The sequence below is a fragment of the Dipodomys merriami genome, unplaced genomic scaffold, assembly GCF_024711535.1.
Source record: "Dipodomys merriami isolate MVZ:Mamm:240054 unplaced genomic scaffold, mDipMer1.0.p SCAF_153, whole genome shotgun sequence".
Classification (NCBI taxonomy): Eukaryota; Metazoa; Chordata; class Mammalia; order Rodentia; family Heteromyidae; genus Dipodomys; species Dipodomys merriami.
Window position 1 is genome coordinate 2,346,490 of NW_027202860.1, and position 27,829 is coordinate 2,374,318.

The window sequence follows — 27,829 nt, forward strand, 5'->3', positions numbered from 1 at the left end:
CAAAGTTGTAAAGTTCGTTTTTCGACGTAACGTCTTGTACATCTCATTGTTGCAATGGGTCCACCTGTATCCCTATTTAAACATTTTGTTTTTTCCTCTCCCCTCCACAAATTATACCTACATCAAATACAGTGAAAACAAGGGTTATACTGTGGGGGAGTCTTGATTTCTTTCTCTTAGATCATGGCCCTATTAAACTGCTCTGAAGTTTTCCAGTGTCTTTAAGTCCAGTCTAAAAACACTGATTTCAACTGCTTTTCCTATGGAGAAATGAGCAGAATTCTCTTAAGCAATTAGTGTTAATTTGTCAAGTTTTTTTCTTCTTCTGGCATTTCCATACATCTAAATATATATGCAAAATGTTATTTCCCATTTAATATTACCAATAGCTTCTGTTGGTATTTTTTGTTGTGGTAGATGAACATTTAGCTACCATATACCTCTATTCCATAACCTCTTTATCTTCCCAATATAGTTATTATGTGATTTAATTCTTTAAGCCACATTCATTTTAATACGATATCAAGACTACCTAAAATATTATTCATGGCAAATGTGTGTGGCTGGCAAGTAATTTTCAGTCAGTTGTGTTTGGGGTGAAGAGGAGGATTCTTTTTGAAGTTTTCACAGCCCTGATAAATATTCTAAGATTGCCAGATAGTTTCCATTTCAAACACAGCAAGCTCTAGGCATTCTTAGATGGAATTGCAGTGGTTCCTATTTTGGCATGGACCCCAAAGACCATGCTCTATGGATACCATACTTTGGATCTGGGAAGTGTCCCCTCCAGAGGCATTTATATTAAAGGCTGGGTCCCCAGAATGGCACTATTGGGAGATGGAGGGAATTTTGAGAGATGGAGCCTAGTGAGAGGTCTTTAGGTCATTGGGAACATGCCCTCTAAAATGTGGGACACACACACTCTCTCTGAGATGACTGTCTATGCTCTACCAGGTACACTCACCACAGTGACCTTTCTCTTCCTAAAAGAGCATTTGCTATAGTGATGGAATGCTGACTTTCCTCTCTGCTTCTTGAGGTCTGACTTTGAACGGCTGTGAAGTGAGTGCTGGAAAGACTTCTCAGCACACAAGGTCACAGCTGACTGCCCCGTAATTCACTCCTATCACAGCTCTGCTTGCTGTCTTTCTTCTTAGTTATATGTGTAACAACTCGTATAAAGTGATAAGGATTTGGGAAATGGCCTCAAAAAAAATTCCAGCTGTTGGATCTGGTGATGGAAAGATCCATGGGGAAAAAATTAAATAAATTAAGAAGATGTTGGATCTTTACTAGAAAAGAGAATTTGTGGAATAGCTTAGAGTGGTGTGTTGAATTTAATAGTGGTCAGAATGTATGATGTGGTGTGAAGAAGTTTCCTACAAACTCAGCATACAAATCACACAAGGTGTTTTTCAGTGTGGGTCTGATGTTGTGATTTTAAGTGTGGGGCTAGAGAAAAGCTATGAGATGACCTCTTTCACAGGGGAAGGGTACATCCACATTTGCCATTTCAATGTCCCAGGGAGGGATTGGGAAAATGACATGGTCATGGTCTCTAAGGCCTCTGCTGCAGCAGGCTTCCACCCTAGTCCCACACACCTATCCCCAACTGGCGACTCTTGCCCACAGAAGTTCTGTCCTTGTGTTCCGATAGGGAGACCTACTTGGCATCATGCCTGCCCTTGCAGCATGGTAGAGGTGTGGGTAGGTGATTGTCTTCCATAGTCTTCTTGAGCTGTAGTGGTAACTGTCACTGGCAGGAAGCAGTGCTTTGGTCTTGTTCTACTATATCTCCAAGAGGACTGGGCTCCCTGCAGATTCATCAGGACTGATTCCCTGCATCCCTCATCCTTCAACTCTAGTCCAACTCCTGGCTGCTGGTCTAGACTGTGACTGTCCCAGGAGCCTTAATCCATGAAATGCAGCTTGATGGGCTTTTTAGAACTCACGGGATCTTTCCCTTTCATTTGCCACTCAGCGTTTGCACAGCCCGGCCCTCCCTACCTCCACTCCCACCTCCAGAGATCTAAGAGTCACAGGCACTGATATAAGGAAGGCCAAGCCTCATAATGCACTTTGGGTATTTATTAAGCAAGCACCATGGGCCAGGTCCCATTCTGAGCCATAAATACACAGACCAACAGCACAAGGCCCTGCCCTCAGGGAGTTCAGATAGGGTTGTCTTCATCCATACTAAACACAGTGGCACAAGGTCACATCTCAGTAGCAGAGATCTGAAGTCAGTGCGAAGATAGGAAATTCACCAAAAGACCAGGGATAGGGAAAGGGAGAAGAGATTCAGTAGAGGAAGAAGCACAGACAAAATATGCAGGTGTGTGGTCCTGAAACCAAGTGTGACCTGTTATGCCAGCAAGGTTTGGATGTGGCAGATGATGTTTGCTCATGGAATTTATAGCTGAGGAGGGGGCCAGTCAGCCAGACCCACAACCCTCAAGTCAGGCAGGAAGTCTTAAGTGCTAGTTTTAAAAGAGTTGTTACAAAAGGTAGAGAGAGCTTTGGAGGGATCTCCGGGAACTTCATGAGCTGTATTTTGAAGACATGTAGAATAGATGGAAACACATGGGGGAATGTTCTAGAATAAAGCAGTAGAGTGGGGTTCGTTTCTATAAGAATAATTCCATTGCTAAGTCTAGACTCACCAGTCAGAAGTGGCTCCAAGAAACTGGGCTGAGACTACACTCTCTTTCTCTCTCTCTGTGCTAGCAAGGGGCAGGGAATAACATTTTGGAACACTGAGTTCCAGGCCTTTGGAATAATTCCATTGCTAAGTCTAGACTCACCAGTCAGAAGTGGCTCCAAGAAGCTGGACTGAGACTACACTCTCTTTCTCTCTCTCTGTGCTAGCAAGGGGCAGGGAATAACATTTTGGAACACTGAGTTCCAGGCCTTTGGCTACTTCTCAAGCTTCAGTAGCTTGAGTTGTTGTGTTGGTTGTGGACTAAATGTAAAGCAAGGGGTATGTATGACATATTTTGTTTGGTTTAAAATTTTTTTAATGCTTTGACAACAAAACATTTCTATTTCAATAAAAAAGAAGGATTGGGGTACAAGTATGTTTAGACTCTTTTTAGGATTAACAAAAGTACAAAGCCAAAGAAATTGTGATTGTTTCTAGAGGCCCTTTAGTGTGGATACTATGGTGTGGCCATGAAGTCAACCGAGGGGAAGACTCCAGAGGCCCTGACATTCTTGGCCAGTATCATTTCCACAGCAGCTTTGTGAGGTAGAGACTGTTATGCCTACGGGTGAGAAAGCTGGGCCTCAGTAACATCCTTGATGTTACAGAGCTAATCGGCTGCAGAAGCAGAATTCAACCCAGGATCCCTGTGTGTCAGGCCTATATTCTAATATCAAGTGTCAGGCTGAAAGAAAGGTTACACAAAACAGAGCAATCATGACCTGCCTATAAGGAGTCAACCTGAAGGAGCAGAGAGTCAGGACAAGAAATACATCCTGGCCACAGAGATACATCGTCAAGGATATATTGTCATTCTCATTCAGCTTCTTTGAAGCCACCTCTTATCCCTAAGATGGAGTGTGACAAGCACCCAGCCCTGGATTTGTTCCCGTATCCAAAGGAAGAAGTGCATCTCTTCGATTTATTTCCTATGTATCACTGTTTTGCAGGACCCAGACAGCTAAGATTCATAGGATAGCCCATTCTCCCAAGATGCTCCTCCACAGTTCCCTTGCTATGACTAGGAGACATCTGTACTCGCTCCAGCAGGAGAGGACAGTATTGGTGGGTCTGAAAGGAAATCAATACTGAGGACCTCTAGAGACAGTTTCAATTTTCTAGATCTCTTATTTTCTGTTTGACACTCAGTGAGACAAAAACACCGTGTTGACATTAAGATCAAGTGACCGATGTTTCATAGCAGGAAAGGGAGCCCAATATAGAGTAACTTGAGGCACATAGAAAGTGAAGGATTATTCGGGCAACCAATGAAACGGCTCGTTTGCTAGGAGATGGTGGTTATCGTTTGTAATGGAATGTGACCATCTTCTTTCTGTCCTCTTTCTTTCTTTAGGATGTGTTGGGAGAGTTTATCAAGAAACCAGCCAACATCCTGAAGATCCTCTGGCCACCTCAAATACTGCTGCTTCTGGACGAACCCTCTGATACTCTTATGTTTCATCAGTTGGTACTGTGACAGGGACCCGACAACCACCATGATGAGGACACTATTGAGATCAGATAAACACTTGCTCTGGGCATAACTGAAGGCTTCTAGGCACCACCCGTCCCTAAGGAAGTGTCTACTCACAAGGCACACAGTCTTCCTGCTGCTCCAGACCGCCGCCTGGATATTGGTTATGTGGTTTTCTCCAGGGACAAAATCTCTTTCTTCAAAACACAGGTTGAATCTGTTTTGGTCACAGTACTGAGTGTCCAAATGTTTAAGCAAAGCATTCTGTACCCATTCAAAATCTTTGCTACTGAAGCAAAAATAGGCATCATATTTGTACATATCAGACTCTGTTCCCTGGGCCTGGTCTTTGAATACCAGTCTCCAGACTGTATTGTAACAGCTGAAACAAACCCCCCGGAACTTTGTGAGTATGAGGATGGTCATGAGGAACAGAATCAGTGTGACCGTGAACAAGAGGAAAAGAGAAAACCTTAGGTTCTTTAAGACCTCTTCTATATCACAGCCGACTGTGGAAACATTGTACAGAGAAACCCCTACAAATGAGTCTGGGTACATGCAGTATATCTCGGTGGGAGAGCCATGTATGGTGACATTGGTTTGGTTGAGCCAATGTACAAAAGCACTAAGTTCACATTCACAAATGAACTTGTTATGAGTTATGTCCAAGAACCTAAGTGATGTAAATAAACCAGGATCTGGAGATAGAAGCTGGTTCCTGGATATATCCAGGACCTCTAGATTAGCAGGTAAACTGTTAGGTGAAAGAATGGTCAGCCTGTTGGAGTGGAGGCTAAGCCCCCTTAAGGCGATCAGGTCACTAAATACTCCAGGTGGAAGGAAGTTAAGGTAGTTATTATTCAGATATAGAACTTGGAGATTGAAAAGACCCTTAAAAATATCCCAGCAGGATCCAGTTTCCCAGGCAAGTTGCAGCATATTTTCTCCAAGGTAGAGTTGTTGTAGGCTGAGATTTCTTGAAGGAAGATTTTGTGGCTTACAAGAGGAAAGACGATTCTGATTTAAAATGAGAATCTGGAGATCAGGTATCTGGAGGAGGAAATAGAGCTCTGCCAGATTTTCTAGCTTGTTCTCAGCCAACTGGATAAAGTTGGCTGTAAAGCCGATGTTTGCCAAAGTCACCAGTTTATTTCCACCCAGGAAGATAGTAGGTATGCTTGGAATAAAATCAATGCTATTAAGAGCATTGTCCCGGAGATCCAAGGTCTGTAATTTCTCAAGGAATGTGAACGTTTCTCTTTGAATGATCCCAATGTGATTCATTCGAAGGTCAATGTAAACTACTCTTGGTAGCCCATAGAAGTTGGAATTATAAAGTTCCCCTAAAAGGTTATAAGATACATTGAGAATCTGGAGGCTGTCGAGCCCATAAAATGCATTTACTGCAATTGTGTTTATCTTGTTGTAGGACAGATCCAGAACTTTCAAGTTCTTGAGCTTCTGAAAGACTAGGGATTTCAAGGAGAAGATAAAACCATGTGAAAGATCCAAGTGTGCTACGGAACTTTGGGCCAGGCCAGCAAATGTGTTCTCATCAGGATCTTTGATGTTTTGGAATCCAAAGCCAGAACCCATAGTATGGTGGTCCAGAATCAAAGAAGAGACCTTGCTTCCCCAGATGGCATTGCAAAAGTTTTCCGTGATGATGGCTGTCCAGCCATTGCCGGAAACATCAAGCGTGTCCAGCTGCATGCTTCTGAATGGATTCATGCACTTCTCCCAATCCACCAAGACTCTGATGTACAGGTTATTAGCTTTGAGGCTGAACCAAGAGAACACTTTTCCTTGGAGGGGTTTGAGCTCATCCTCACATACAGTGAGTATTTGATTGAAAGAAAAGTCTATAGACTTTAAGGAATTCAATTCCTGAAAGGAAGAATGTAGGGAAAGGCTACTGATCTTGTTCATGGAGAGGTCCAGGCGAGTTAAAGCACTTAAATTTCTGAAATAGCCATCTCGTAAGACAACATCAGAGAGGCCACAGGCAAACAGTCTAAGTTCAAACAGTCGGGATAATCCCTGAAAAGCATCTGGATGCAAGAAGTCCACATGACTTTTGCCCAGGTCCAAGATCCTAAGATTGGGCAGGTTTCTGAAGGCCTCTTTGCCAATTGTCAAGGGAGTGTACTGGGTTCCAAGCTCTAGCAGCTGGAGCTGCTGCAGGAAGGGGAATGATGTGGCAGTGACTGTCCTAATGTAGTTGAAGCTTAGAAGGAGGGTCTCTGTGCTGTTGGGGATCGGGGGAATCTGGGTGAAGTTGCAGAAACGAAATAAGGCTATCACACCATCAAAGGAGCAAGGAGAAGTTCCAAACACAGGACCAGCCACGAGCACCACTCCTAGGAGAAGGTCAAGGTGATCTGCCATGATCCTATGGAGAAGGAATAGGAAAACATATCGTTTAAGCTTGAAGCACTGTTCCTGGGTCTGTTGTGCTTGCTCCTTAAACCCCTTTGCCTAACTCATAGATTGGGAAATATTTTGATAGAGTACATATTACCCACTGTAGAAGAGGTTTTTCTCACTGTCTTTCTATCAAATCCATAATAATGCATTTTCTGCTCCCTAAACATTATTCTATGTTTTTTTCTTTTCTTCTTTTTTGTCAGTTGTGGGACTCAAACTCAGGGCATTGTCCCTGAGCTTTTCTGCTCAAGGCTAGCACTCTAACACTCTGAGCCACAGTTCCACTTATAGTTTCCTAGTGGTTAATTGGAAGCAAGAGTCTCATGGACTTTCCTGCCTGGGCTGGCTTTGAACTGAGATCCTCAGATCTTAACTTCTTGAGTAGCTAGGATTACAGGTGTGACCCACCAGCACCTGTCCCTAAACATGATTCTAGGTTGCTTTAAAATTACTTCACCTGGGCTGAGGATGTAATTCAGCAATAAAGAGCTTACCTAGTAGGCACAAAGTCCTTGGTTAAATACCCAGTACCAAAAACCAAAAAGCAACTACAAAATCCTTTATCTATTCTTTATGATAAGTATCTTGTTTAGGCATTCAGGATTTACTAAGGGAAATTCAAGAAAAGCACCAAAAGAAACACATTTTTGCTTTACTTCAACCAGGGAGCCCATTCCCAACATAGAAGACCCAACTGATGAGTGGTCAATAAACACATTGATTTTTCTACTCCCATCTTTCCAGGCCTCGAGTCTATCTCCACTGACCTGTGTGTCTTGCCATACAGACATTAGGTACTTTATATCTTAAAATACACAAAGAGTCAGAGTTGATCAATTTAATAAAATATATTGAGCACTTGCTTCATGCCTGATATTTATGTGACTGGGTGAGTTTACAATAAACAAAACCACACTTACTTGCTTGAGTCCACTAGGGAGATCATCCATCTATCCAACTTGGCATGTAGCAACAAGAGGTGCCCAAGAGGCCAGGTGCGGTGGACACCCTTGTAATCTCAGCTAATTGGGAGGTGGAGGGAGGAGGATCACTGTCAGAGGTCAGCCAGAGAAAAAGTGTGAGCTCCTACCTGAAACACAAAGGCAAAAAAGGGCTAGGAGCCTGGCTCAAGTGGTAGAGGGCCTGCCTAGCAGGCATAAAGCCTTCAATTCAATTTCCAATACTGCCCTTCCCCTGCCAAAAAAGAAGTCCTCAAGAAATATTCCAAGAATTGTGCTATGTCCGATGAGGAGCAATACAGAGAAAACCCCACGTTTCCTTGACAAAAGCCCTCTTCTGCTCCTCACGTAACTGAATTTTCATAGCACTCATTCCCCAGAGAGCATTCCCTGCGGGCACTCAAATAACTTCACTGTCCCGTTCTACCACTCTCTCACAAGCCACCCTGGTTATTTCTGTCAAAGCAATTCTATCCTTCATTTTTGTGTCTACTTGTTTACTTTTATTTATTGTTGGTCTCCTCTGAGGGGACTTTCCCCATCAATGCAGCAAGTTATATTGAATTGCATTTTTATCAACATAACTTCTGGTAAAGAGGTGGCTCTTGATGGGGACATAGTCATTTCAGGGAGCATATTCATTTTTGCAAATGGATACACGTGGCAGGGTTGTCACGGTGACAGGAAGCGTGCCCACAGGAGGTGGAGATGAGGAGGTCCATGAAGACCTGTACCACGCTGAGTCATGGCATCCACATCAGCATCTCTAGCGACGGAAACTGATTCCAAATGACCTCATCTGTACTGTGGCATTCTAGGAATGCCACTTCCCTGTCCATCTGGGGAAGACTGTACTGCGTTCCATCTGGACTACTGTTGCCCATTTCTGAAGATCACATCACCATGGTCAATGCTGCTGTGTGGAGGTTCAGACTACACAATTCACAGTGCCCTTCTACGTTCACAGGGAAGCACATTTACTTGGCCTTCATTTTAAAATGTCAAGTGCTATAAAAGTTTAAGAAGTGTCACTTCAATATGATCTTACTTCCCTTAAATCCAAATGTATTCTTTAGAATACATGAATGCCCACCCAGATAACTCACTGTTTTCTAGCATAGTTGTGTCCCAGCTTTCACGTAGGGAAAGACTGCACAAAGCATTATAAATTACTTTTCTTTTTAATTTCTTTTTTCCCCAATAACCCAGTGAGGGAAGTAAATTGATTTCTTTCCATTTGTATGTGAAAGAAGATGTTATGATTATGAATTTCATTTCAAAATACTTAAGGGGTTATTATAAAAAGGGGTCTAGATCTGACAGTATTATAGCCCAGGGATATAAAGTTTCCAGTTCTTTCTTTCCACATTCCTCACAGGCACCCTGATGATGATGATGATGATGATGATGATGACTAAAACCAGGATTTTTTTGGTCTCCTACTTATTCTTTCTCTCTATGTATTTTGTAATTGTGTCTTTTGTGGGTGACCAGATTGGGTGATGGAAATGGAATAGCCATTTTCTTTCTTTAATGAATTTCTTATGATCTTGTTTAATGATCTTGTATTTATAGATTATACATACAGGTGGAAGAAAGGCATATTTTGGAAAATGGGACAAAGGTTCAAAGTGATCTCAATAGATAACTGGAGAAATTATTGAGAGGAAATTGAAACAAATCAGAGCAGATGATTACAGTTCAGGAAGCCCTCCCCTCCCCCCCCTCCCCCACATAATACCTCTAGAGCAAACTGCTGCGACAAGTCCTAAAACCAAGGTCTGTGTTTCCTGGTATGCAGTCATGAAGCTATGATTCTAGCAGCTAATTCTAGAGTCCTGGAAGGCACTGTGAGAGGAAGTTTAAGCCCTTCTACAGTAGAACCCACCCAGGGTGAAGATGTGCTTCAGACTAGACATGGCGACACAAGGAGGAAAGGAAGAGTAGTGGAAAGATCACACCTATACTGAGCTTTAATGCATCTTTCTCATATCTTAGAGTGTAAAATGGATTCTAATTTGACCTCCAAGGCATGAAAGAACATTAGCCTTACACCAGCAGATGCCGTGGTGCACACCTGTGCTCACACTTACATACTGCTTGGCAGCAGGCAGCATACCGAAGTACTTCACATGTGCTATGAGGTCATGGGTGTCTTAGAAAATCTGCCAACAGATTCAAGTCCTTGCATATTGTATCACTAACCAAATTTTGCACCTGGGTACAGAAAGATCCCCGGTTTCCAGAAGCTTTCCCACTTCAGTGTGCTATGGAGAGCAATATATACATACAACCATCGTGGTTTATGTTCCAGAACAGGAGTTGGAAAACATTTTCTGTAAAGAGCCAAATGGTAAATATTTTAGGTTTTGCAATCCAAACATAGACTGAACTCTGCTGACCGCTGTCCTAGAAGAAAAGAGAAACTTTGACTTTACAAATGAGGATTTTAAGTGACCATAAGATAAACACGTGCTGATGTTGAACAACCAGTGTTTGCAGAAATAACCAGTGTGACCCCGAATTGCTGACCATTTTTCAGTTACTCTTTTATCCACACATAGGAATGATTGCTCATCTTACAATTGCATCCCCATAGACACAGGACTGAGAATGCCAGCTCAGAATATAGAGTTCAATTTCTTGGCTGAAGTGCTATCTTGTTATGAAAGATTCAGTGTCAGACTCCAACTGTCTACTGACATAGGTGGTGTGACCTTGAATTTGTGGTAACAATGAGTGAAAGACAGACCCAAACAACCCATATCCCAAGGTAACTGAATTTCCAAACCTGCAATAGAGAAGCTAGAATTAAAGTAAGCAAGTGGATAAAAACAGCTGAATAAGTAGGACTTAGAGAATTGTTGGGGCTTATCGTCTTATTATAGAGATACCATGCAGACCTCTTTTATGAGGTCCAAAAGGCAGGAAATAACTGCATTTTTAAACCTCTCAAGAACCTCCTTGAGGGTCAAATGGCAGGACAGGTGAACAGAGGACCAGGTGAGGTAACTGGAGAGCCAACCTGTGCTGACAGCAAGGGAGAAAGGAGTAGAGAGAGAAAAGGGAGAGATAGAAGACTAAACTTCGTGGGGGGGGGGAAGGAATATGTTCCTAAATAAACATTATAAGACTAAGTTTTAAAAAACAATCCAGACAATTATTTCTATAGGTAGTTATATCAGATTACACACACACACACACACACACACACACACACACACACACACACACACACACACACACACACACACCTACACACACACTGCTTTCTATGACCCAGGGCCTTGTACATGTTAGATAAGTGCTAACCCAACCCCCCACCCCCAACCCATATATTCCTTCTTAGAAGCCACCACACTGGAGCAGGATGTGGTGTGCACACCTGTAACCCCAACTTGGGAGCAGAAGCCAGAGGATCTCAAGTTTGAGTTTTACCTGGGCTAGATAGCAAGACTATCTACAAAAACAAAAAAGTCATGGAAGTGGCGCTGTGGTTCAAGTGGTAGAGCGTTAGCCTTGAGCTGAAGAGCTCAGAGACAGTGCCCAGGCCCAGAGTTCAAGACCCATGATTGACACACAAAAAAAGTCACTGCACTATTCAAAAACCAAAAAATAAAAGTATAAGGGTTTATGGAGAAATGAGAGTAAAATACATTAAAAAATTCATCAAGGTAAATTGATGTTAGGTGAAATGAATCCCAAGATAAGTATTCAAATATTTTTGCTTTCATGCAATTGTTTCTAAAATATTTATAAGATTATTTCTTTGTTGCTTTGTATGTCCCTCCCCCACGGTATAACCCCTGCTTCCACTGTATGTAATATTGGTATAATTTGTGGAGGGGAAGGGAAAAAAACAAATCATTTAAATAGGGATCCAGGTGGACCCATTGCAACAATGAGATGTACAAATCGTTATGTCAAAAAACGAACTTTACAACTTTGGCGGGGTGGGGGGGATAGGGGGGCAGAGGGAGGGGGGAGATGGGAATGGATGGGAAGGGGAAACAAAGGAGGAGGCAACAATGCTTGATAAGAAATGTACTCATTATCTTGCCCTTGTAATTGTAACCCCTCTGTGTGGTGTTTTCACAATAAAAAACAAACACACAAACAAAACAAAATAAATTCATCAGGGACACATAAAGGAAAGACTGGGATCCAAATAAAAATGGCAGCACCCTATTAGCCAATCTAAGTGGTTAAAAAATACATCAGTACTAAATAGATATGGCACTTGGCTTTTAAAAAAACCTGAAAAGTTGCAGGTTGTGAACTGTATGAAGTGGTGGAAAGAGGAGGTCATTTGGTATCAGAGGGAAAAATTCAGTGCCAACTGTAGATGCCTGAGGCTCCAAACACACGTACGTAAGGGACACAGATGACAGACACTGGGAGTGTATTTTGTATTTGTAGTGACTTTGCTTGGCTTAATGTAGTTATCTATTATTACATGTAAAAATACACATTAGCAAATATGGTATGCATGTTCTCTTAAGACAGGGTCTTGTTTGTATTTTCATTTTGTCGGTTGTCGCTGGTGATGGAACTCAGGGCCTTGTGCATGCTCTGCAGGCATTCTACCACTTAGCCACATCCCCAGCCCCGTTTCCTAATGTCCTTCTCCAACACAGCAGCATTATTGTCTAATATCCATTACATTAGGAACAAATTCACATTTGCATTATATCAGAACCAATGAACTCTAAAGTCAGATTCTCTAAATGATTCTATGCCCTGCACTTGCATGGTGGAGTCTGCACTAACCATAGGGCTGGCCTTGGAATGACCCCGGGAGTCAGGGCAGACTCAGCACTTCAGCACTCAGAGTCATGAGCAGTACATGTCCTTTGCCTCTGTGTTCTTCACGTAGGAATCAGACCGGGAGTTAGGAACTCCCTGGCTGAGAATGATGGCTTCCATGTTGATAAAGAATCTCCTCCCAGACTGCTGACATTAATGGAATCACTTGGGACATGCTGCAGAGTCTTGCTGGCCTACAACTCCACCAACTGTGGAATGACAGCCCATGCCTGACCATTGAAGGCCAAGAACTCCCCCACCTGACATGTGGGAAGAGTTGATAACTGTACCCCAGTCTCTGTGGGTTAATAACACACACACACTAGCCAAGCTTTCCACGACTGACCATTCCTATGACCACAACAGAAGCTGGCGTTGCTTTGCAGTACTAAATGTTCCACTATTGAAGTTTCCTCTGTGTCCACCCTTGAATTCTTTCTTTGATTAAAAAAAAAAGACCTTTCTGGCCCCTGGACTCAGTAACCCAGTAACTCAGTGATAATTTCATGTTTCGCAGATGATCCGATCTCAGCTGGCCTTGGCTTTCCTAGACCTCTTCAGTAAGACACAAGTGGACTGCTCTGAGGGATCTATTCTTCACAAGTGTATATATACACACTCAGATCTGAGAATCATTGGGGTAATCCAGTGGCTCTTGAAATTGGCCATACCTTGGAATCATCAGTGTGGTGATTTAAAAAAATCTAGCCTGGCTCCCATCTATAAAAGGATGGTTTAGTTGGTTTAGAGTACTAAGTATCTCCAGGTGATTCCAAATGTATGTAGAAAATCTTGCCGCAACCCTGACGGTGTCCTAGAGCCACCCCAGGTACTTACAAACCCTACTCACTCGAAAACTAAGCATAGCAAGATAGGGTGGTGGCATATGCCTGTACTCCCAGCACCAAGGAAGCTGGAACAGGAGAAACTCAAGTTCAAGGCTAGCTTGTGCTACACAGTGAGAAACTGTCTCAAAAAAAATAAACGTAGGATTCCAGCAACTTCACATCTGGATTTACACCCAAAAGAACGGAAAGCAAAAACCCAAACATGATTCACAGCAGTATTACTCATAGTAGCCCAAAGGTAGAAACAATCCAACAAGGGCTGTCAAGGACAAAATTTGATGGCATATAACTGAATATGATTCCCACTTAAATACCAAGCTTTTAATTCATGAGGCGAAATTATAGCCATTCAGGCTTTAATTCCAAGACATGCTACACCATGGATGAACTCTGAAGACATTATCCTCTGAGTAAACACCCAGACACAGACACAGACACAGACAGACAGACAGACAGACAGACAGACAGACAGACAGACAGACAGACAGACAGACAGACAGACAGACACACACACACACACACACACACACACACACACACAAGTATGGTCTGATTCTGTTTGTATGAAGACTAGACATACAAGCTAGAGACTGAGCCCTCATGCATGCTAAGCAAGCACTACACTGCTTAGCTATAACCCCATTCTAAATGAGGAATTTAGAGCAGATGGTAGAACAGAGGTTATCAGAGGTTAGGAGAAGGGGAAAGAGGAGGCTACTGCTTAATTGGATACAAAGGTTTAGTTTGGGACTATGACAAAGTTCTGAAGATTGATGGTGGTGAATGTACTTAATACCCTAAAACTGTACACTTAAAAAAAATGAACACAAGAAAACGTATATTACACAAATCTTCTCACAATTTAAAAAATAACCCCGAAATATCACTACTGAAGCCCAAACCTGACAACTGTGTTTTCATAGTCCCTGGGCCTGGTGGGGCTTGGAAATTGCATTTTATAGCTGTGTCCCAGCTACTTTGATGAAAGCAATTTTCAAAGAATCTCTGCCAACTCTGAAACCTCGCGATACTCTTAGAGAAAGAAGGGCTGGTGAGAACAGTTGGAGGGCTGGTGAGGATTGGGTTTTGATGATTAAGGCTGGGTTAACTTATACCGAGGGCTTGGAAGGGAGAAACAGGACCAGCACAATCAATGCAGGCCTCAATACTGTTGCCAAGAACTGTTAATTAAGATAATAAGGCCAGAGGGAGAAGGGTCAGTATCCCTTTCATTTGAACTGAATTCATTTCACTTTAATCTCAGCCATTAGTGGAGCAGGTTCTCTTTCCTGACTTAATTGCTTGGACCGCAGACCAGCTTGCTTTAGTTGCATGAGTTAGAGTGGTGATTTGTCTGCAGCAAACACATAAGCCTGAATTCAGGGATAGGAGCCTGTGCTCCCCAGATGCCACAGTTAGCCTTGAGAATGCTTCTGGCCAAGCCAGCCTGCTCTAATGTTAACTCACTGTTTGATCCCTAACAAATAGCACCATTAATGGATGCTTGGCCCTGGGTTCTGAGCTGGTTGCAGGCTGGCAGCAGAGGCAAACTGAGGAGGGTGAGTATCTCCTGGCAGGTGCTTGCTCCAAACGCAGGGCTACAGAGGAATACCAAGCTGGGGGGGGGGGAAGGGTGGGGAGGGGGGGGGAAGGAATGCACCATCTGAGAAAAATAGTTTGCTCCTTTCCATGGGTACCTGGAGTTCACATGGTAAAACAAATCATAAACTAATTCCAAAGGTGGGTATAAAATGCAGGTTTGGCCTTGAAAAGCCTCAGGGGGCAAGAATATTCTTCAGCTGCAGAATATACTGAAACTGCAGAATTCATTGGAACATGCCAATGAATGGGCATCTCACAGCCCACACCCTGCCAAGGTAATGGAAAGGCCCTCCTGTCCAGCATTCTGCCACTGACAGGTTAATTCAGAGGGTGCCAGGTGCTGTGGCTCACGCCTGTAATCTCGGCTACTCAAGAGGCTGAGATCTGAGGATCGTGGTTCAAAGTCAGCCCTGGCAGGAAAATTTGTGAGACTCTTTTCTCCAATTAACCACCAAAAAGCTGAAAGTGGTGTGGCTCAAGTGGTGCTAGCACACGAGCTTTGAGAGGCAAAGCTCAAGGACAGTGCCCAGGCCTTGAGTTCAAGTCCTGTGACACACACACACACACACACACACACACACACACACACACACACACACACACACACACACACAAAACCAGACAACTACATTGACATCAACCTCAGACTTTGCTCTCTGGAATGTTCCCTCACAAACCACCATGTGAGGTATACCGCGATGACCTCTTTTTTATTTAACGCCACCTATTTGTCCCCCTGGGACTCTTCCTAGGCTGAGTTCTGTGCAAATCACTGTGTTAGGTACGAGGAATCGCTTCTCACCAGGAGCTCTGGTCTCTTCACATTACATAATGATTCTCAGGACCCTCTGGGGAGCAAGGTATATTCATGGGTCCTACTCCAGACCTGCTGAATCAAAGCTGTGGGCCTGGGGTCTGGCAATGTCTTCATCAAGCCCTCTGGGTGATTCTGATGCACACTCTCATCTGAGAATCACTGGGCCCGTCAGGAAGGGAGCCCAGCAATGTACCACTGCTCTTAGCATCCTCCAGGTCCATATCTCAGTTCAACCAGCCACAGATCAGAAATAGTCAGTAAAACAAAACCAAACCAAAGCCCCATATCTGTATTGAACATGCACAGGGGTTGTTTTTCCTTCCCTCCTCATTATACTCTCAAAGATACAGCATCACAACTATGCACTAGCACCCACAAGTTAATAGGTGTGGTTTGATTGAAATCGGAAACGACTTAAATCCAGGGGAGGATGTGTGAAGGTTGTGTGCAAATACGACACCATTTTATAGAAAGGACTTAAGCAGGTGAGGATTTTGGTATCTGCCGAGGAATCACTATACTCCCATATGGTGGAATACCCACACATTTGGGAGGGCCTTCCCTTCTCTCGCTCTCTCCCCAGTCTTTTTATTTTGTGTGGGTTGTGGGGCTTGAACTCTGGGCCTGGACGCTGGCTCTGAGCTCTTCAGCTCAAGGTGAGTGCTCTACCACTTGAGCCAAAGCACCACTTCTGGTGGTTTATTGGGGATAAGAGTCTTACAGACTTTCCTGCCTGGGCTGACTTTGAACCACGATCCTCAGATCTCAGCCTCCTGAATAGCTGGAATTATAGGTGTGAGCCACCAGAACCTGGCTCTCCCTAGTCTTTTGTAGCTACTAAGCACCATTACTGCAGAGACCATTTTACAGATGAGAAAACTGAGGCTGAGAAACGCAGTCACCTGCTGAAGAGCACACAGTTCTAATCTACACCTCTCATCTTTGGATGTGGCTGTACACGTTATTTGGGGAGGGGTTCATCTCTCAGTTACCACTTGTAACCACTTCCCTTCAAGTCACTTCAACGCTGGCTTCCCCCAGGAGCTCCCTGCCCTCTTCACAGTCAGTCTGAAGGTCCACTTCATACTCTGGTCATTTATTCCTGGGATGACCAGTCTCTTAGTATGTTGAGTTCTTCTCTCACCACAACACGTCCCACTACCTAATTCTCCCATGCCCATACGTACACAGAACCACCTCTCTGACTTGGAACCTTCCTATCCTTCCAAGAGCATCAGAGTCTTGACGCCTGTTCTTTCTGCTAGATTCACTGATTTTCTCAAACCACCCCTCAGCATCTTCAGCCCTCAGATTGTCCTGCTTTTGTAGCCTGCACCAGCTGCCAGCCTTCTCCTCTTCTACATGTCTGCTCTCCTAAAACCACGCCCAGTGTGACAAGTTTGCACTAGTTAAGTGTGTCCTCATCACAAGACCTCTAAGTGTCCTGTCCCCCCTTATTCCACCAGGAGTGGCTCCCCACCATCTCCAGATCTCCTTTACCACCCCCAACCTGTCCCCACTTGCTTTGCCCTGATTTCTAGAAAGCCTGGCTTCCCATCAGGATGTGTTGCTGCCCTCTGCTGGCCAGCAGGAGGACTGCATGGTCCTGGGGCAGCACCCCGCAGTGCCCTTGGGAGGGGGACATCAGTATCTCACAGTCAAGCTCAGGTGGTCAGAGGGAGCAGTTCACTCCTGTGTCACATGCAGACACAGGTAGGCGCAAAGACCCACGATTCGTGCTAGCCAAACGCTGGAGAGGGTCCCCGCACTCTCCAGACCTACCGCAGTGGCTGCCATCTCCCAGAGCATCAAGAATATTCACAGGGACTGAGGATCGTTCAGTAAACAGGGCTCCCAGATCAGCACATTAGGTTTCCAGTCTGGTGTGAGCTCAGAGCATGGCTGATTTATTTACTGATGCTTGCTGGTCTCATTAGGGTCTGTTTGCCTCTTAAAGTGTTTATGATTCCATAACACAGAGAATTTCTTCTGTCTAGCCCAGAGAGAAATTGGCCTTTTATGTGCAGATTTTGTTCTATAAGCAGGGTAGAGCTTGCAGGTGTGTGTGTGTGTGGGGGGGGTGTTCAGTGAGAAATCATCCACACCTTGCCGAATTCCCAAAGTTGGGAGAAACTGGAAGTCCTGTCAGGATAGAAATGAGCTGGCTGTGTGAACGTGTGCCCCTGGGGATCCCCTTCCACTCAGAGCTATAAACCATCTACTAAAGCTCTCCTGGAAATCTGTCCACAAATGCTGTCAAGCTCCCTGGTTTGTAGTTAAAAGCCCATCTGCAGCTCCTTTATTTGTAAATGAGAACTTCATTCTCCAGGCCAGGCATTGCATTGCTCTCTTCGACTTCCTGCAGCAGCACCAGGAACTACAAAGTCATGGGCTGTCAAATAACCACTGGATGCACGAATGCTCTCACATCTGGCCCTAGGGCCTCCCTTCTTCCTCCTGGCCCCGAGAGGTTTGCTGCCCAGGTGTAGAAAGTTGTCTGCTGGGTCTCTGAGTCCTTCAGATAGAATGGTCTTGGCCCTATCAGAACACTCCATGTCACTTAATCTCTCCTAGCTGGGCTAGCACCCCCTTCCTATCAGCAACTCGTTAGTTATGTGATGCCACTGGCTTCTGAGTGAGATTCTTCCTCCTCAGAACACGCCACGCAGCATCCTTTTGCACCTATGTAGAGTTTTCTCCCAAATGCATAGCATTCAGAGCTGTGACCTGCCTGTGTCCCTTCTAACTGGCTCAACACTGCCTTACAACCATCTTTGGGCATAGATCCTTATTTCTGTCTTCAGTGCATATATCCTTCTACTGTGACACAGTAGGTAAGGTCATACTGGTTTCCTTTAACCCCCACCGGAAGAAGCCTCAATAACAATATCAACACAATTAGTGGCCAAGTCTGTGCATGTCACCTCAGGAAATCTCCAGATTTATTTCCCTACCTTGCAATCCTGCTGCCTCTGCTTAGCTTCATGTGATCTCCCACCATGTATTATAGTGTGTTATAGCATAGACTCGAAATACCTTCCAAAGGTTTATATGCTTTCAGCTTGGTCACTAGCCTATGGCATTATTGGGAAGTGGCATTATTGTGGAAGCGTTAGGAGGCGGGGCTTAGTGGGAAGAAGTTGTGTCATTGGAGGAGTGAATCAATGGCTTCGATTTCTTTTGACACAAGATGAGCAGCCTCCTTCATCACCTGCTTTTACCACAATAAATTTTGCTGAAAAGCCCAAAGGAAACAGTCCAAGTAACTACAGACCAAAGCCTCTGAAACCATGAGCCAAGACAAACCTTTTCCTTTATTATTATTAACTATTATTTATCTCAGGTATTTTGTCGCAATGATGGAAAGCTGCTATAATGTTGATGACCCTATCACACTTATTCTACTAGCCAAGGCTGTGAAGCCTTGTAGTATACTCCTAACCAGGAAACTCTTCAGTGGTTTGGCCTGTGAGGTCAGAACTCTTCAAGATGACATCAGGGACCTCTGCTTGGGACAACAACCCAAATTCTAGAATGGTTCGCTCTTAGGATGTGGACTGTCATCTGACAGAGGGGAAACTCAAATTCAGTTTACCTTTCCAGTTGACCCCTGGTCTGCCATTGAGCAATGTTGCATATCTAACGTGGCATTCTCAGAACTCGGCCTTCACCCTGTTTTCTATGCTTGGTCTGGCCACCGGGGCTTGAATGCACATGCGTATCTCACTGGCTCATCCATTCCAACTCGCTCCAGAGGTCAGCTCTTCTACAGAACAGTGTTCACATGTCTCCAGGCATGCGTGCTCTCTCTCCCTTGATATTCTGAGTGCATCTCCATGGCAGCATTTCTATTACATTATGCTTTCTCCACTATCTGGAAATCTCAGGGCAGGGACTCAGTTTTATTCATGCAAGATCCCTGCCCTTCTTAGCACTACTACTCAAGTATCCCAGCAAGATTTGTCCTGTTAACATTTTGGAGAAGGTTATGTTTTCATCAGAAGCATGTTTTGTGCCTTCTCGTCCTAACACAAGGGGCAGAGGGTCCTATGATTGTTCAAAGATGTCAGTTCTGGAGATACAGGATTCTTATCCCAGTGATTGTAGTTTTCTTTTATTTTGGGGAATCAGGAGAAAGTGGTAAATAAGGAAGTCTGCTAAGAGGAATAAACAGAGAACATTACGTAGATGTTTTTCTGTGCTACATGGCATTTTTCTTTCAGGTGTGTTGCTATTAAACGGAATTTGAATTGGAAAAGATTGAGACCATGTTATAAATTAGACAGTAGGACATTGGACCTTCACTAACCTCTGCTTTGACAAGGTAGATGTCTAAATCATCCAATTGGAAAGAATCTTTCTTCCTTGTGACTCTAGAGAGGGCCAAATCATCATGGTGGTGAGGAAATTTTCTCCTGAGTACTAGAAGTCTTTCTTGTGTCATTTTTGTGGTCATTTGATTTCTGAGGGCTGTAGCACAAGGACAAGACAATTCCCCTGTCCACTCTTGAGTGAGCAGACAACTTGCTGGCTCAGGAGTCTTGTGGGTTTCTGGGGTGAAATAGAGCTAAGGTCACCATCCGACTTTGACATTTCTAAGCAGTAGGATTAGGTAATTGTGGCCATGTTAGGAGGCACTGTGGAATTGCTGGGTCTCTGATTTAGGCTGACAGTGTCCTGACCATTGAAGAGTTGACTTGCAGGGCTTTCTGTCATTTTACAGAAGATTAAATGGTTCCTCAATGAAGTTATGTCCTAGCCTGTGGTGCTAAACTTTGAATGCAGCTGCAAACTTCATTGTCATGGTGCTACTTAAGCAAAATCTTAACTGGAAACTCTGTTTAACATATACAGAGCCCCAAAGGGTGTTCTGGACACCAGTCCCCTGGAGATCTTGTTGAATGGTGATGTGGATCCCACACCCTTGGATGGGATCTGAGGTCAGGCATTTCTAACAAGGGTGGGATCTGAGATCAGGCATTTCTAACAAGGGTGGGATCTGAGATCAGACATTTTTAACGGGCTCCTGGGGGATGGTGGGGGGGGGAGGGTGGAGAGCTGCTGCTGTTGCTGCATTGATCCTATTTTGGAAAGGATGGACAGGCTGTAAAAGAACTGCTTTAGTCCTTCCTGCCCTTCTGTCTCCCTAAGCAGCCTGACTCTCCTGGGAATTACCTATGAACAAGATATTGCATGATCAGTTTTGAGAAGAGTTACATTAATACATTCACGCTGAATTCTTCTCAGCCCTAAAAAAAGTGAAGCATCAGCCAGGCGCCAATGGCTAAAACCCCATAATCCTAGCTACTTAGGAGGATGAGATCTGAACACCATGGCTGGAAGCTAGTCCAGGCAAAAGAGTCCTTGAAATTCATATCGCCAATTAACCACCAAAAAGCCAGAAATGGATCTGTGACTCAAGTGGTAAGGCTACCAGCTTTGAGCAACAAATCTAAGGGACAGCACCCAGGTCCTGAATTCAAGCTCCAGTAAACCCACCTTCTCCTCCCTCCCTACCCCCCCCCCCCCCCCCCCCGCCTGCGCTGCCAACACACACACACACACACACACACACACACACAGAGTAAAGCATTCGACGATACCCCCCAAGGAAGTGCTTGCTTAGTTAAGGGCTCATTTAAGGCTACTGAAGAGGGTTTCTGGAAAGACCTCACTGCTGTATTCAAAGCTAAGGCAACAGGAGAGCTCCAGGTCAATTTCTCTGGTCCATAAGAGCGACTCCTCCTGGAGACCAGCAGGGGGCGCACGCCTGGCAGAGTCAGGGCCGTGTGGGGAGGGTCTGGAACCCAGCGAGACAAGCAGAGCTGAGCTCTGCTGGGAATCAACTCCTGCTTGCCTAAATGGAGTGCAGAGAGAAAGGAAAATGACAACTAAAGTGGTGGCTGGATTCAAACAGTGGCTTCACAATTTAACAGACGTGTAAGCTTGGGCAAGTGCTAATGCTCTCTGAGCTTCCGTTTAATCATCCATAAAATAACAACCATAATTGTTTCTACTTCCCCCAGCATCAGACACAAGCCAGTACCCAAGGACCCTCCAGTGTCCAAACCAGAGAATCCAGTTACTTCTTGCTTGCTTAAATAGACAACCATCATGTATGCAATTACACCTCTACAATTCCCTTTAGAAACCACTGAAGAGGAACAGGGAGAAGAGGAAGTGGATTTCTCAACATACCATGGCCATTTGGTACTTCTTTGAATGCTCACAGCTCATTGCATAACTCTGTGTCCTCTTTCCTTTAATATCTTTAGGTAATGGTTCTCAGCACGGTAAAACAACCAAAACAGCAGCAACGAAAAGTACTGCTATTCTGATAACTATATGTCTGAGAACTCACCCCCCCCCCCCGACACACACACACTGTTTAGGTACACAACATCCTTTTGTCCAATTATTATAAACTGTCCAATTATTATAAACTCATCAGTACAACTTTAAGGGATTTTATTGAGATAAATACTTGCATCTAACTGGCTGTGAAAAGTTAACTAACTAGCCTCACACATTTAAAATCCTGAGGAAGGAGAGCTCACCCGGGAATTGAACATCTCTACCTGCATGGGTCTAGGTCAAGGCTGAGCCAGTATTCTCAATTAGAAAATTACCATCCCAGGCTTTGCCTCCTTGAGTGCAAGTCAGCTAAACCTGACGTATTGATGACAGAGTAAATTGCCAGGAAAGCTGGGCAACTGCAAGGTCAGAGAGCTGGAGCAGATGAGAGCTGGGAAGTCCAATATAGCAGCCCCTGGAAGTCATGCCACAGACAAGCTGCTAAGAGCAGCAAAAATCATTTGGACTGTGATGGAAATTGGAAGCCCTTGGGAGGAAGGAGGGGAGGGTGAGCAGGGAATAGAAATCCTATTAAACTGCAATTAGTTATCTGCGGAAAATGAAAGCAGGGAGAGGTTTTTATAAAACCTCTTTCCATCCTGGGAAGGACCTGTAGTAGTCTGTATCTCCAGAGAAAGTTCCACAAAGTCATGTCAACACTACAGCTGACGTAGACACCCCAGGTACAATGTGAGCCCCCAAAAGGAGAAGAAGGGAGAGGAAGGCCACGAGACTCCAGGCCGGGGATGATGATTTCCTGGGGAGTGCCTGAGGAAGTGTGACACCCCCCACCCCCAGACTCGTGTCCCACTGCAGTCCCCTGGCGGCCTGTGCCCCCTCAGGAGGTGGAATCTGGCCCAGCAGGCAGCCTGGAGTGAGTGGTTCTGCTCAATTTGGAGGCAGGGCAGGGAATCAGAGGGCGATTGTGTTCCCACCCATTGGTGGGAGCTTCTTCTAGCATGCTTGAGCTCAGGACAGAAATGCGGGGCTGGAAAATGGGAAATGGGGTGGTCCTAAGGCTCCCTTAGCCACCATTTGGGCATCCGGAACGGGTTTGTTTTCCTTGTCCTCAGTTTCTGCATCTGTCTAATGGCAAATCTGAACCAGAAACGTTTACAACCTGCAAATTCTAAAATTACCTCAGGAACGCTGACTGACAGTAATCACAGAGCAGAGCCGCTCATCCCTGGAACAGAACATGCATCTCCATGATGGCTAACCTGCAAACATATTCCTATGGATCTTGAAAATATTCAGTGGAATAGAAGATTATCAACATACTAATAAAAATGGACACAGATTGATTATGGCCTTAAATAGAAACTTCTTTTTTCTCTTAAGAACTTACTGTTAGTAGCCGGGTGTTGGTGGCTCACGCCTGTAATCCTAGCTACTCAGGAGGCTGAGATCTGAGGATCTCAGTTCAAAGCCAGCCCCAGCTGGAAAGCCTGTAAGACTCTTATCTCCAAAAAACTACTCAGGAAAGCTGGGAAGTAGTGCTGTGGCTTAAGTGGTAGACTGCTAGCCTTGAGTATAAAAAGAGGCTCAGGGATAGCACCAGGACAGGCAAAAAAATAATAATAATTCATTGTTAGTAAAGACTGCGTTTGTGGTTAATGCTATTTTGAAATTAGAACATTTGTTTTCCTCCTTCTTGATTTCCACCAAGCCCAGCTACCTCCACCTCTCCAGCCGACTCCGGGTCACTGCCCCAGGGCAGGCATGTGACAGGACTGTACCCAGGAGTGGCTCTCAGGTTCTTCTGGTTTTGGCTTCCTGAACAGGGCCTTTAGGTGAAGACACAGAGGCCTGGCTGGGAGATACCTTCAGAAACACAGGCAAGACAGAAAGAGAAGGCAAAGGAGAGGGGGGGAAGGGGCAGGGAGACAGGACTCAGGCTAGATGCCAGATAATTAGGATCTTGAGACAATAGAGACACACTGAATGGGGCTGCCAGGGAGACTAGAACAAGAGTGCTCTCATGGGAAACCCCATACGAACCAGAACCCTTGGTAGGAAGTACTGTCTGCCCTTGTCTCTGCCTTGGCAGTGCATAAGATCTGGATACTGTGACACAGTCTGGGGTGTTTCCTATAGGTTCTAGCCCAGTGAGACTAAAGCTCTAAACTCATATTAACTTGATATCTAGAAGGTGTGGTAGAGTTCTTGCATACCTGAGTGTGTTCATGTGGGACATGCATATTCATTCCTTGTTTTGCTTTAAGATACTGAGGGAAAAATAAAAAGAGGTCCTGACATTCACTAGACCCAGTTATATTTCTGAACAAAGTCAGGGAGGAATCTCAGGACACAGATAGGGCTGAAAGTGGCTTTGAGGATGCCTTCATTTCAGCTGTCTGGGTTTCAATCTGGGCAGTTTTTCTGTCTCCAGACTGGAGTGGTCATGAAGAGTAAAGGGGGAGACATACGGCTCAGAATTGTAGGTCCCTTGTGATATCTCTCAAATGGTAGATTATTTGTTGGCTATTATCGACTATATAAAAGCTGGTCCGAGCCACCATAAAATTGGGTGTAGATAGATAACTTGTTTCATGACATTGGACAAGCCATCTGTCAGAAATGGCAGACTTATGAATCTAATAGATGAGGGAGGAAGAGAAACTTGACTCAAGTAAACACCAACTTACTTATCTTGAATTTGGCACACGGGTTTAAGTACATGGCCATGTTTAGTCTAAATCCTGGTTGTCTGTGGATCCTTCTTAGGTATTTGGAAGAGTTCCTGGCTCAAAGTAAATGCTATTTATGTGTGTGTGTGTGTGTGTGTGTGTGACTATGACGGTATTATTAATTTGTATAAAGGAGAAATAGCTAGCCATCACCATTTGAGGGGGAAAAAGTCAAGGGGAGGGGCTCTGAGAGATTTATTATGGCCTAGGGAGGTAAAAGCCAATCATGTCAGCCCTGCAATATCCTCAGGCTGGACTGAGAATTCTCCAGAAAGAAAGTTTTATGGGTTCCTTGCAGGAGAGACAAAAGGAGGGGAGCAGGACATTCCTCTAATATCCCTTTAGCATAAATAGGCCTCTTCCCTCCAACTCGTATCACAGAACAAACAGAAAATCTTCTTTGAAACTGCTGACTCCTCCCTTCTTTCTGAGAAATGATCTGTCCTTTCATTTATGACCCAGTTCTTAAGATATGAAGTCTGAAGGCTCAACCCAGGGCTTCCAACTGCCCATTAACCAGCTTCTTTTAAACCCCTTGTTGTCTGGATCCATTTTTAATTAAAACAAAAACATTTAAATTTTGCTTTTGAGACAGCGCCTGGATATGAAAGTCATGTTATCCTTGAACACTCAATCCTCTTGCCAGAGCCTCCCAGTTGCTGGGATTACAGATATGCTTCTACTGTGCCTGGTTTGGAGAATCCTCTTGAAGTCTATCTCCTCCAGTATTTTACTTATTCGTTAGCAGTGGGCAGCTTTGGTTGCCTACTTCCTGAATCTCTTCTGTCTTGGTTTCCTTTATTTCCCTCCTTTCTTCCACTCAACTTGTCACCAGTTCCTTTCTCTTCTCCTGCCTCTTATGACTTATATGTTTTGCCCAAGACCGTGTTCTCTTGGTCCCTTGGTGACCATGTTATCTTTCACATTCTTATTATCTCCCCATCATTTCTCTCCTCCTTACCTTGACCTCTCCTGCTCTCAAGGGGTGTGTTTTGGTTAATTAAAGGACATCCCCATTTAGTATCAAATGCAATAATGCAATATGTCCCACAATAATATAATATTTTGAATTTTCTAAGTTCTTTAGGAAATAAAAACTTTTTTTTTTTTTGTTGGTCATGGGGCTTGAACTCTGGGCGCTGTCTCTGCACTCTTCAGCTCAAGGCAGGTGCTCTACCGCTTGAGCCATAGCACCACTTCCAGTTTCCTAGTAGTTTATTGGAGGTAAGAGTCTTTCCTGCCTGGGATGGCTTTGAACCTTGATCCTCAGATCTCGGCCTTGTGAGTAGCTAGGTTTACAGGTGTGAGCCACCAGCATCCAGTGTAAATAAAAATATTTTTGCTCAACACTTAGAAATATATTGGTGGAATTCTCTCCAGTCCACCCATCTCTCAGGTTATAAGCCAACCTTATCTTTATAGAACTGATCTCCAAGTCCTAGTTTTTCCTCTTTTACGATGTCTCTTGATTTGTCTTTCTGAATTGTCTGGTTTTTATCTTCCCACCTAAGCTGGATGCTTCAGAACAGCAGGCTCCAGGCCTCAAACTTGTCTCTCTTCCATGGAGCTGAGTACATTGTGCGTTGTGGCTCACATATTAGAAAACTGTGAAACCAGGGCTGGAATCTGCCCAGGCTCCAGAGATCTGACTAAAGATTTGGATCTGCCCTGGACATTATTGTTCACATAAAGTTTAGTACGAAACACATCTGAATGCAGTAACTGGGAATTCCAGGATTTCCTTGCTAGTTGAGTCTGTGATCCCAGATTGATTGTTAAAATAGGGGTGATTTTTGTACTGCTTATTAATTCACCCTTCTCTAGGACTCTCCCGCACCCCCTTACAATTTGGCAAATGAAGGATTAGCATCTAGCCCCAGTGAACTTCCCCCAGAGCTGTGCTTGGCATACTGGAAATTTGGAGCTATTGTTTTCTGCTCCAGAAAATAGGGTGAAAGTAATCAAGAAGTTCAAGAGAGCTTCAGACAGGCTATTCAGAGCTCAGATCTTCTCAGTCAATCCAGAGAAAAATGATCAGACCACTCAGAGTCCAACTAGGAGCTACACACAGCATCTGCAGGTGATCATCATCGGCCTTCCAAGTCAGTAGGCAGGAGACAGCATGATAGATGCCCATGATGTCCAAACAGGGCCCCACATTGATTGGGTTATTGCTCAGCAACAGTATCTGAAGGGCAGTGGGGTTAAGCTGCTTGTCTGTGGTTCATGGTACTGGATAGATGTGTTCTCAACACTAGATAACTACAGTGCTTACCTATAGCTGGGAAAACGTGATCACCATGACCCGTTCCACACAGCCTCAGCAGCCTTCCTGGAAGGACAGACACCCTCATCCCCAAGACAAACAACCAACCAAACACACCTTCACCCCTCAAGAAAAGGTCTTTGCAATTGTGGTTTTACAGGAACAGGTTACAAGTTAACATCTCCCCTTTTCTCTCTTTTTTTTTCTCTCTCTCTCTCTTTCTCTAACATAGAGACCATGGATATCTACCATGGAGTCCCTCCGGGCTGTAGCTACCTCAGGGTAAAGTGTTCCAGGCCCTTGCTTGAATGGGTTTCCAGGGCCTGCTGCTTGTGGCTGCTGGCTTCCCAGGGAAGACTGAGAGAGCTGACTGGGGACAAGCCACCTGTTCAGTGAGTGGGGACCAAGGTGAATGTTTGAAAGCATGACAGGAAGGAACAGCCCTGGTTGAAAGTGACTGTGGATGACAGGCAAGTGACTGTCAGCGCTGGAGTTTCCTGGTGTCCAGCCCCCTGGGTATAAGGTACCCACTTGTCACCTTCCCCTCGGGGACACCCCTCCCCCTCCCCCCTCACAGCACCACATGACAAAGGGCGCCTTCCAGGCCCGGGATCAGGCACCAGGGAAAGAGTTGGAAACAGCCCCAGGAGGAGAGCCAGACGGGCAGAGGAGCTGACTGCGGTAGGCAGGCAGCCCATTCCCGCCCTGCCCAGGACTTGGGGGGACCCACAGGTTTGCCCTGCAGCTGCAGGGCCCTCGCTCACCTGGAGGGGGATCGGGATGAATTCTCTGGAGCTGCAGGCGGCCCTGTTCGTCCCAGCCGCCAAAGCTGCTGCCCCAGCCCGGCTCCGGAAGGCCCCGCCTAGCCCAGGCCCCGCCCACCGC

General features: G+C 44.7%; 1 protein-coding gene across 2 annotated transcripts; it reads right to left on the reverse strand.

Moving 5' to 3' along the window:
- On the reverse strand, positions 1 to 27,764 carry LOC138827292 (toll-like receptor 5). Of its 2 annotated transcripts, none has more exons than XM_070022795.1 (3): positions 27,709 to 27,764; positions 7,523 to 7,692; positions 1 to 6,567 (listed from the first exon to the last, which is right to left on the reverse strand). In XM_070022795.1, exons 2-3 carry the CDS (start codon positions 7,546 to 7,548, stop codon positions 3,987 to 3,989), a joined length of 2,607 nt encoding a protein of 868 aa, XP_069878896.1. In that variant the 5' UTR covers positions 7,549 to 7,692; positions 27,709 to 27,764; the 3' UTR covers positions 1 to 3,986. The 2 variants fall into 2 exon arrangements, with proteins under 2 accessions (XP_069878896.1, XP_069878897.1); XM_070022796.1 differs by lacking the exon at positions 27,709 to 27,764 and adding an exon at positions 26,954 to 27,026.
- Positions 27,765 to 27,829: the final 65 nt, after the last annotated feature.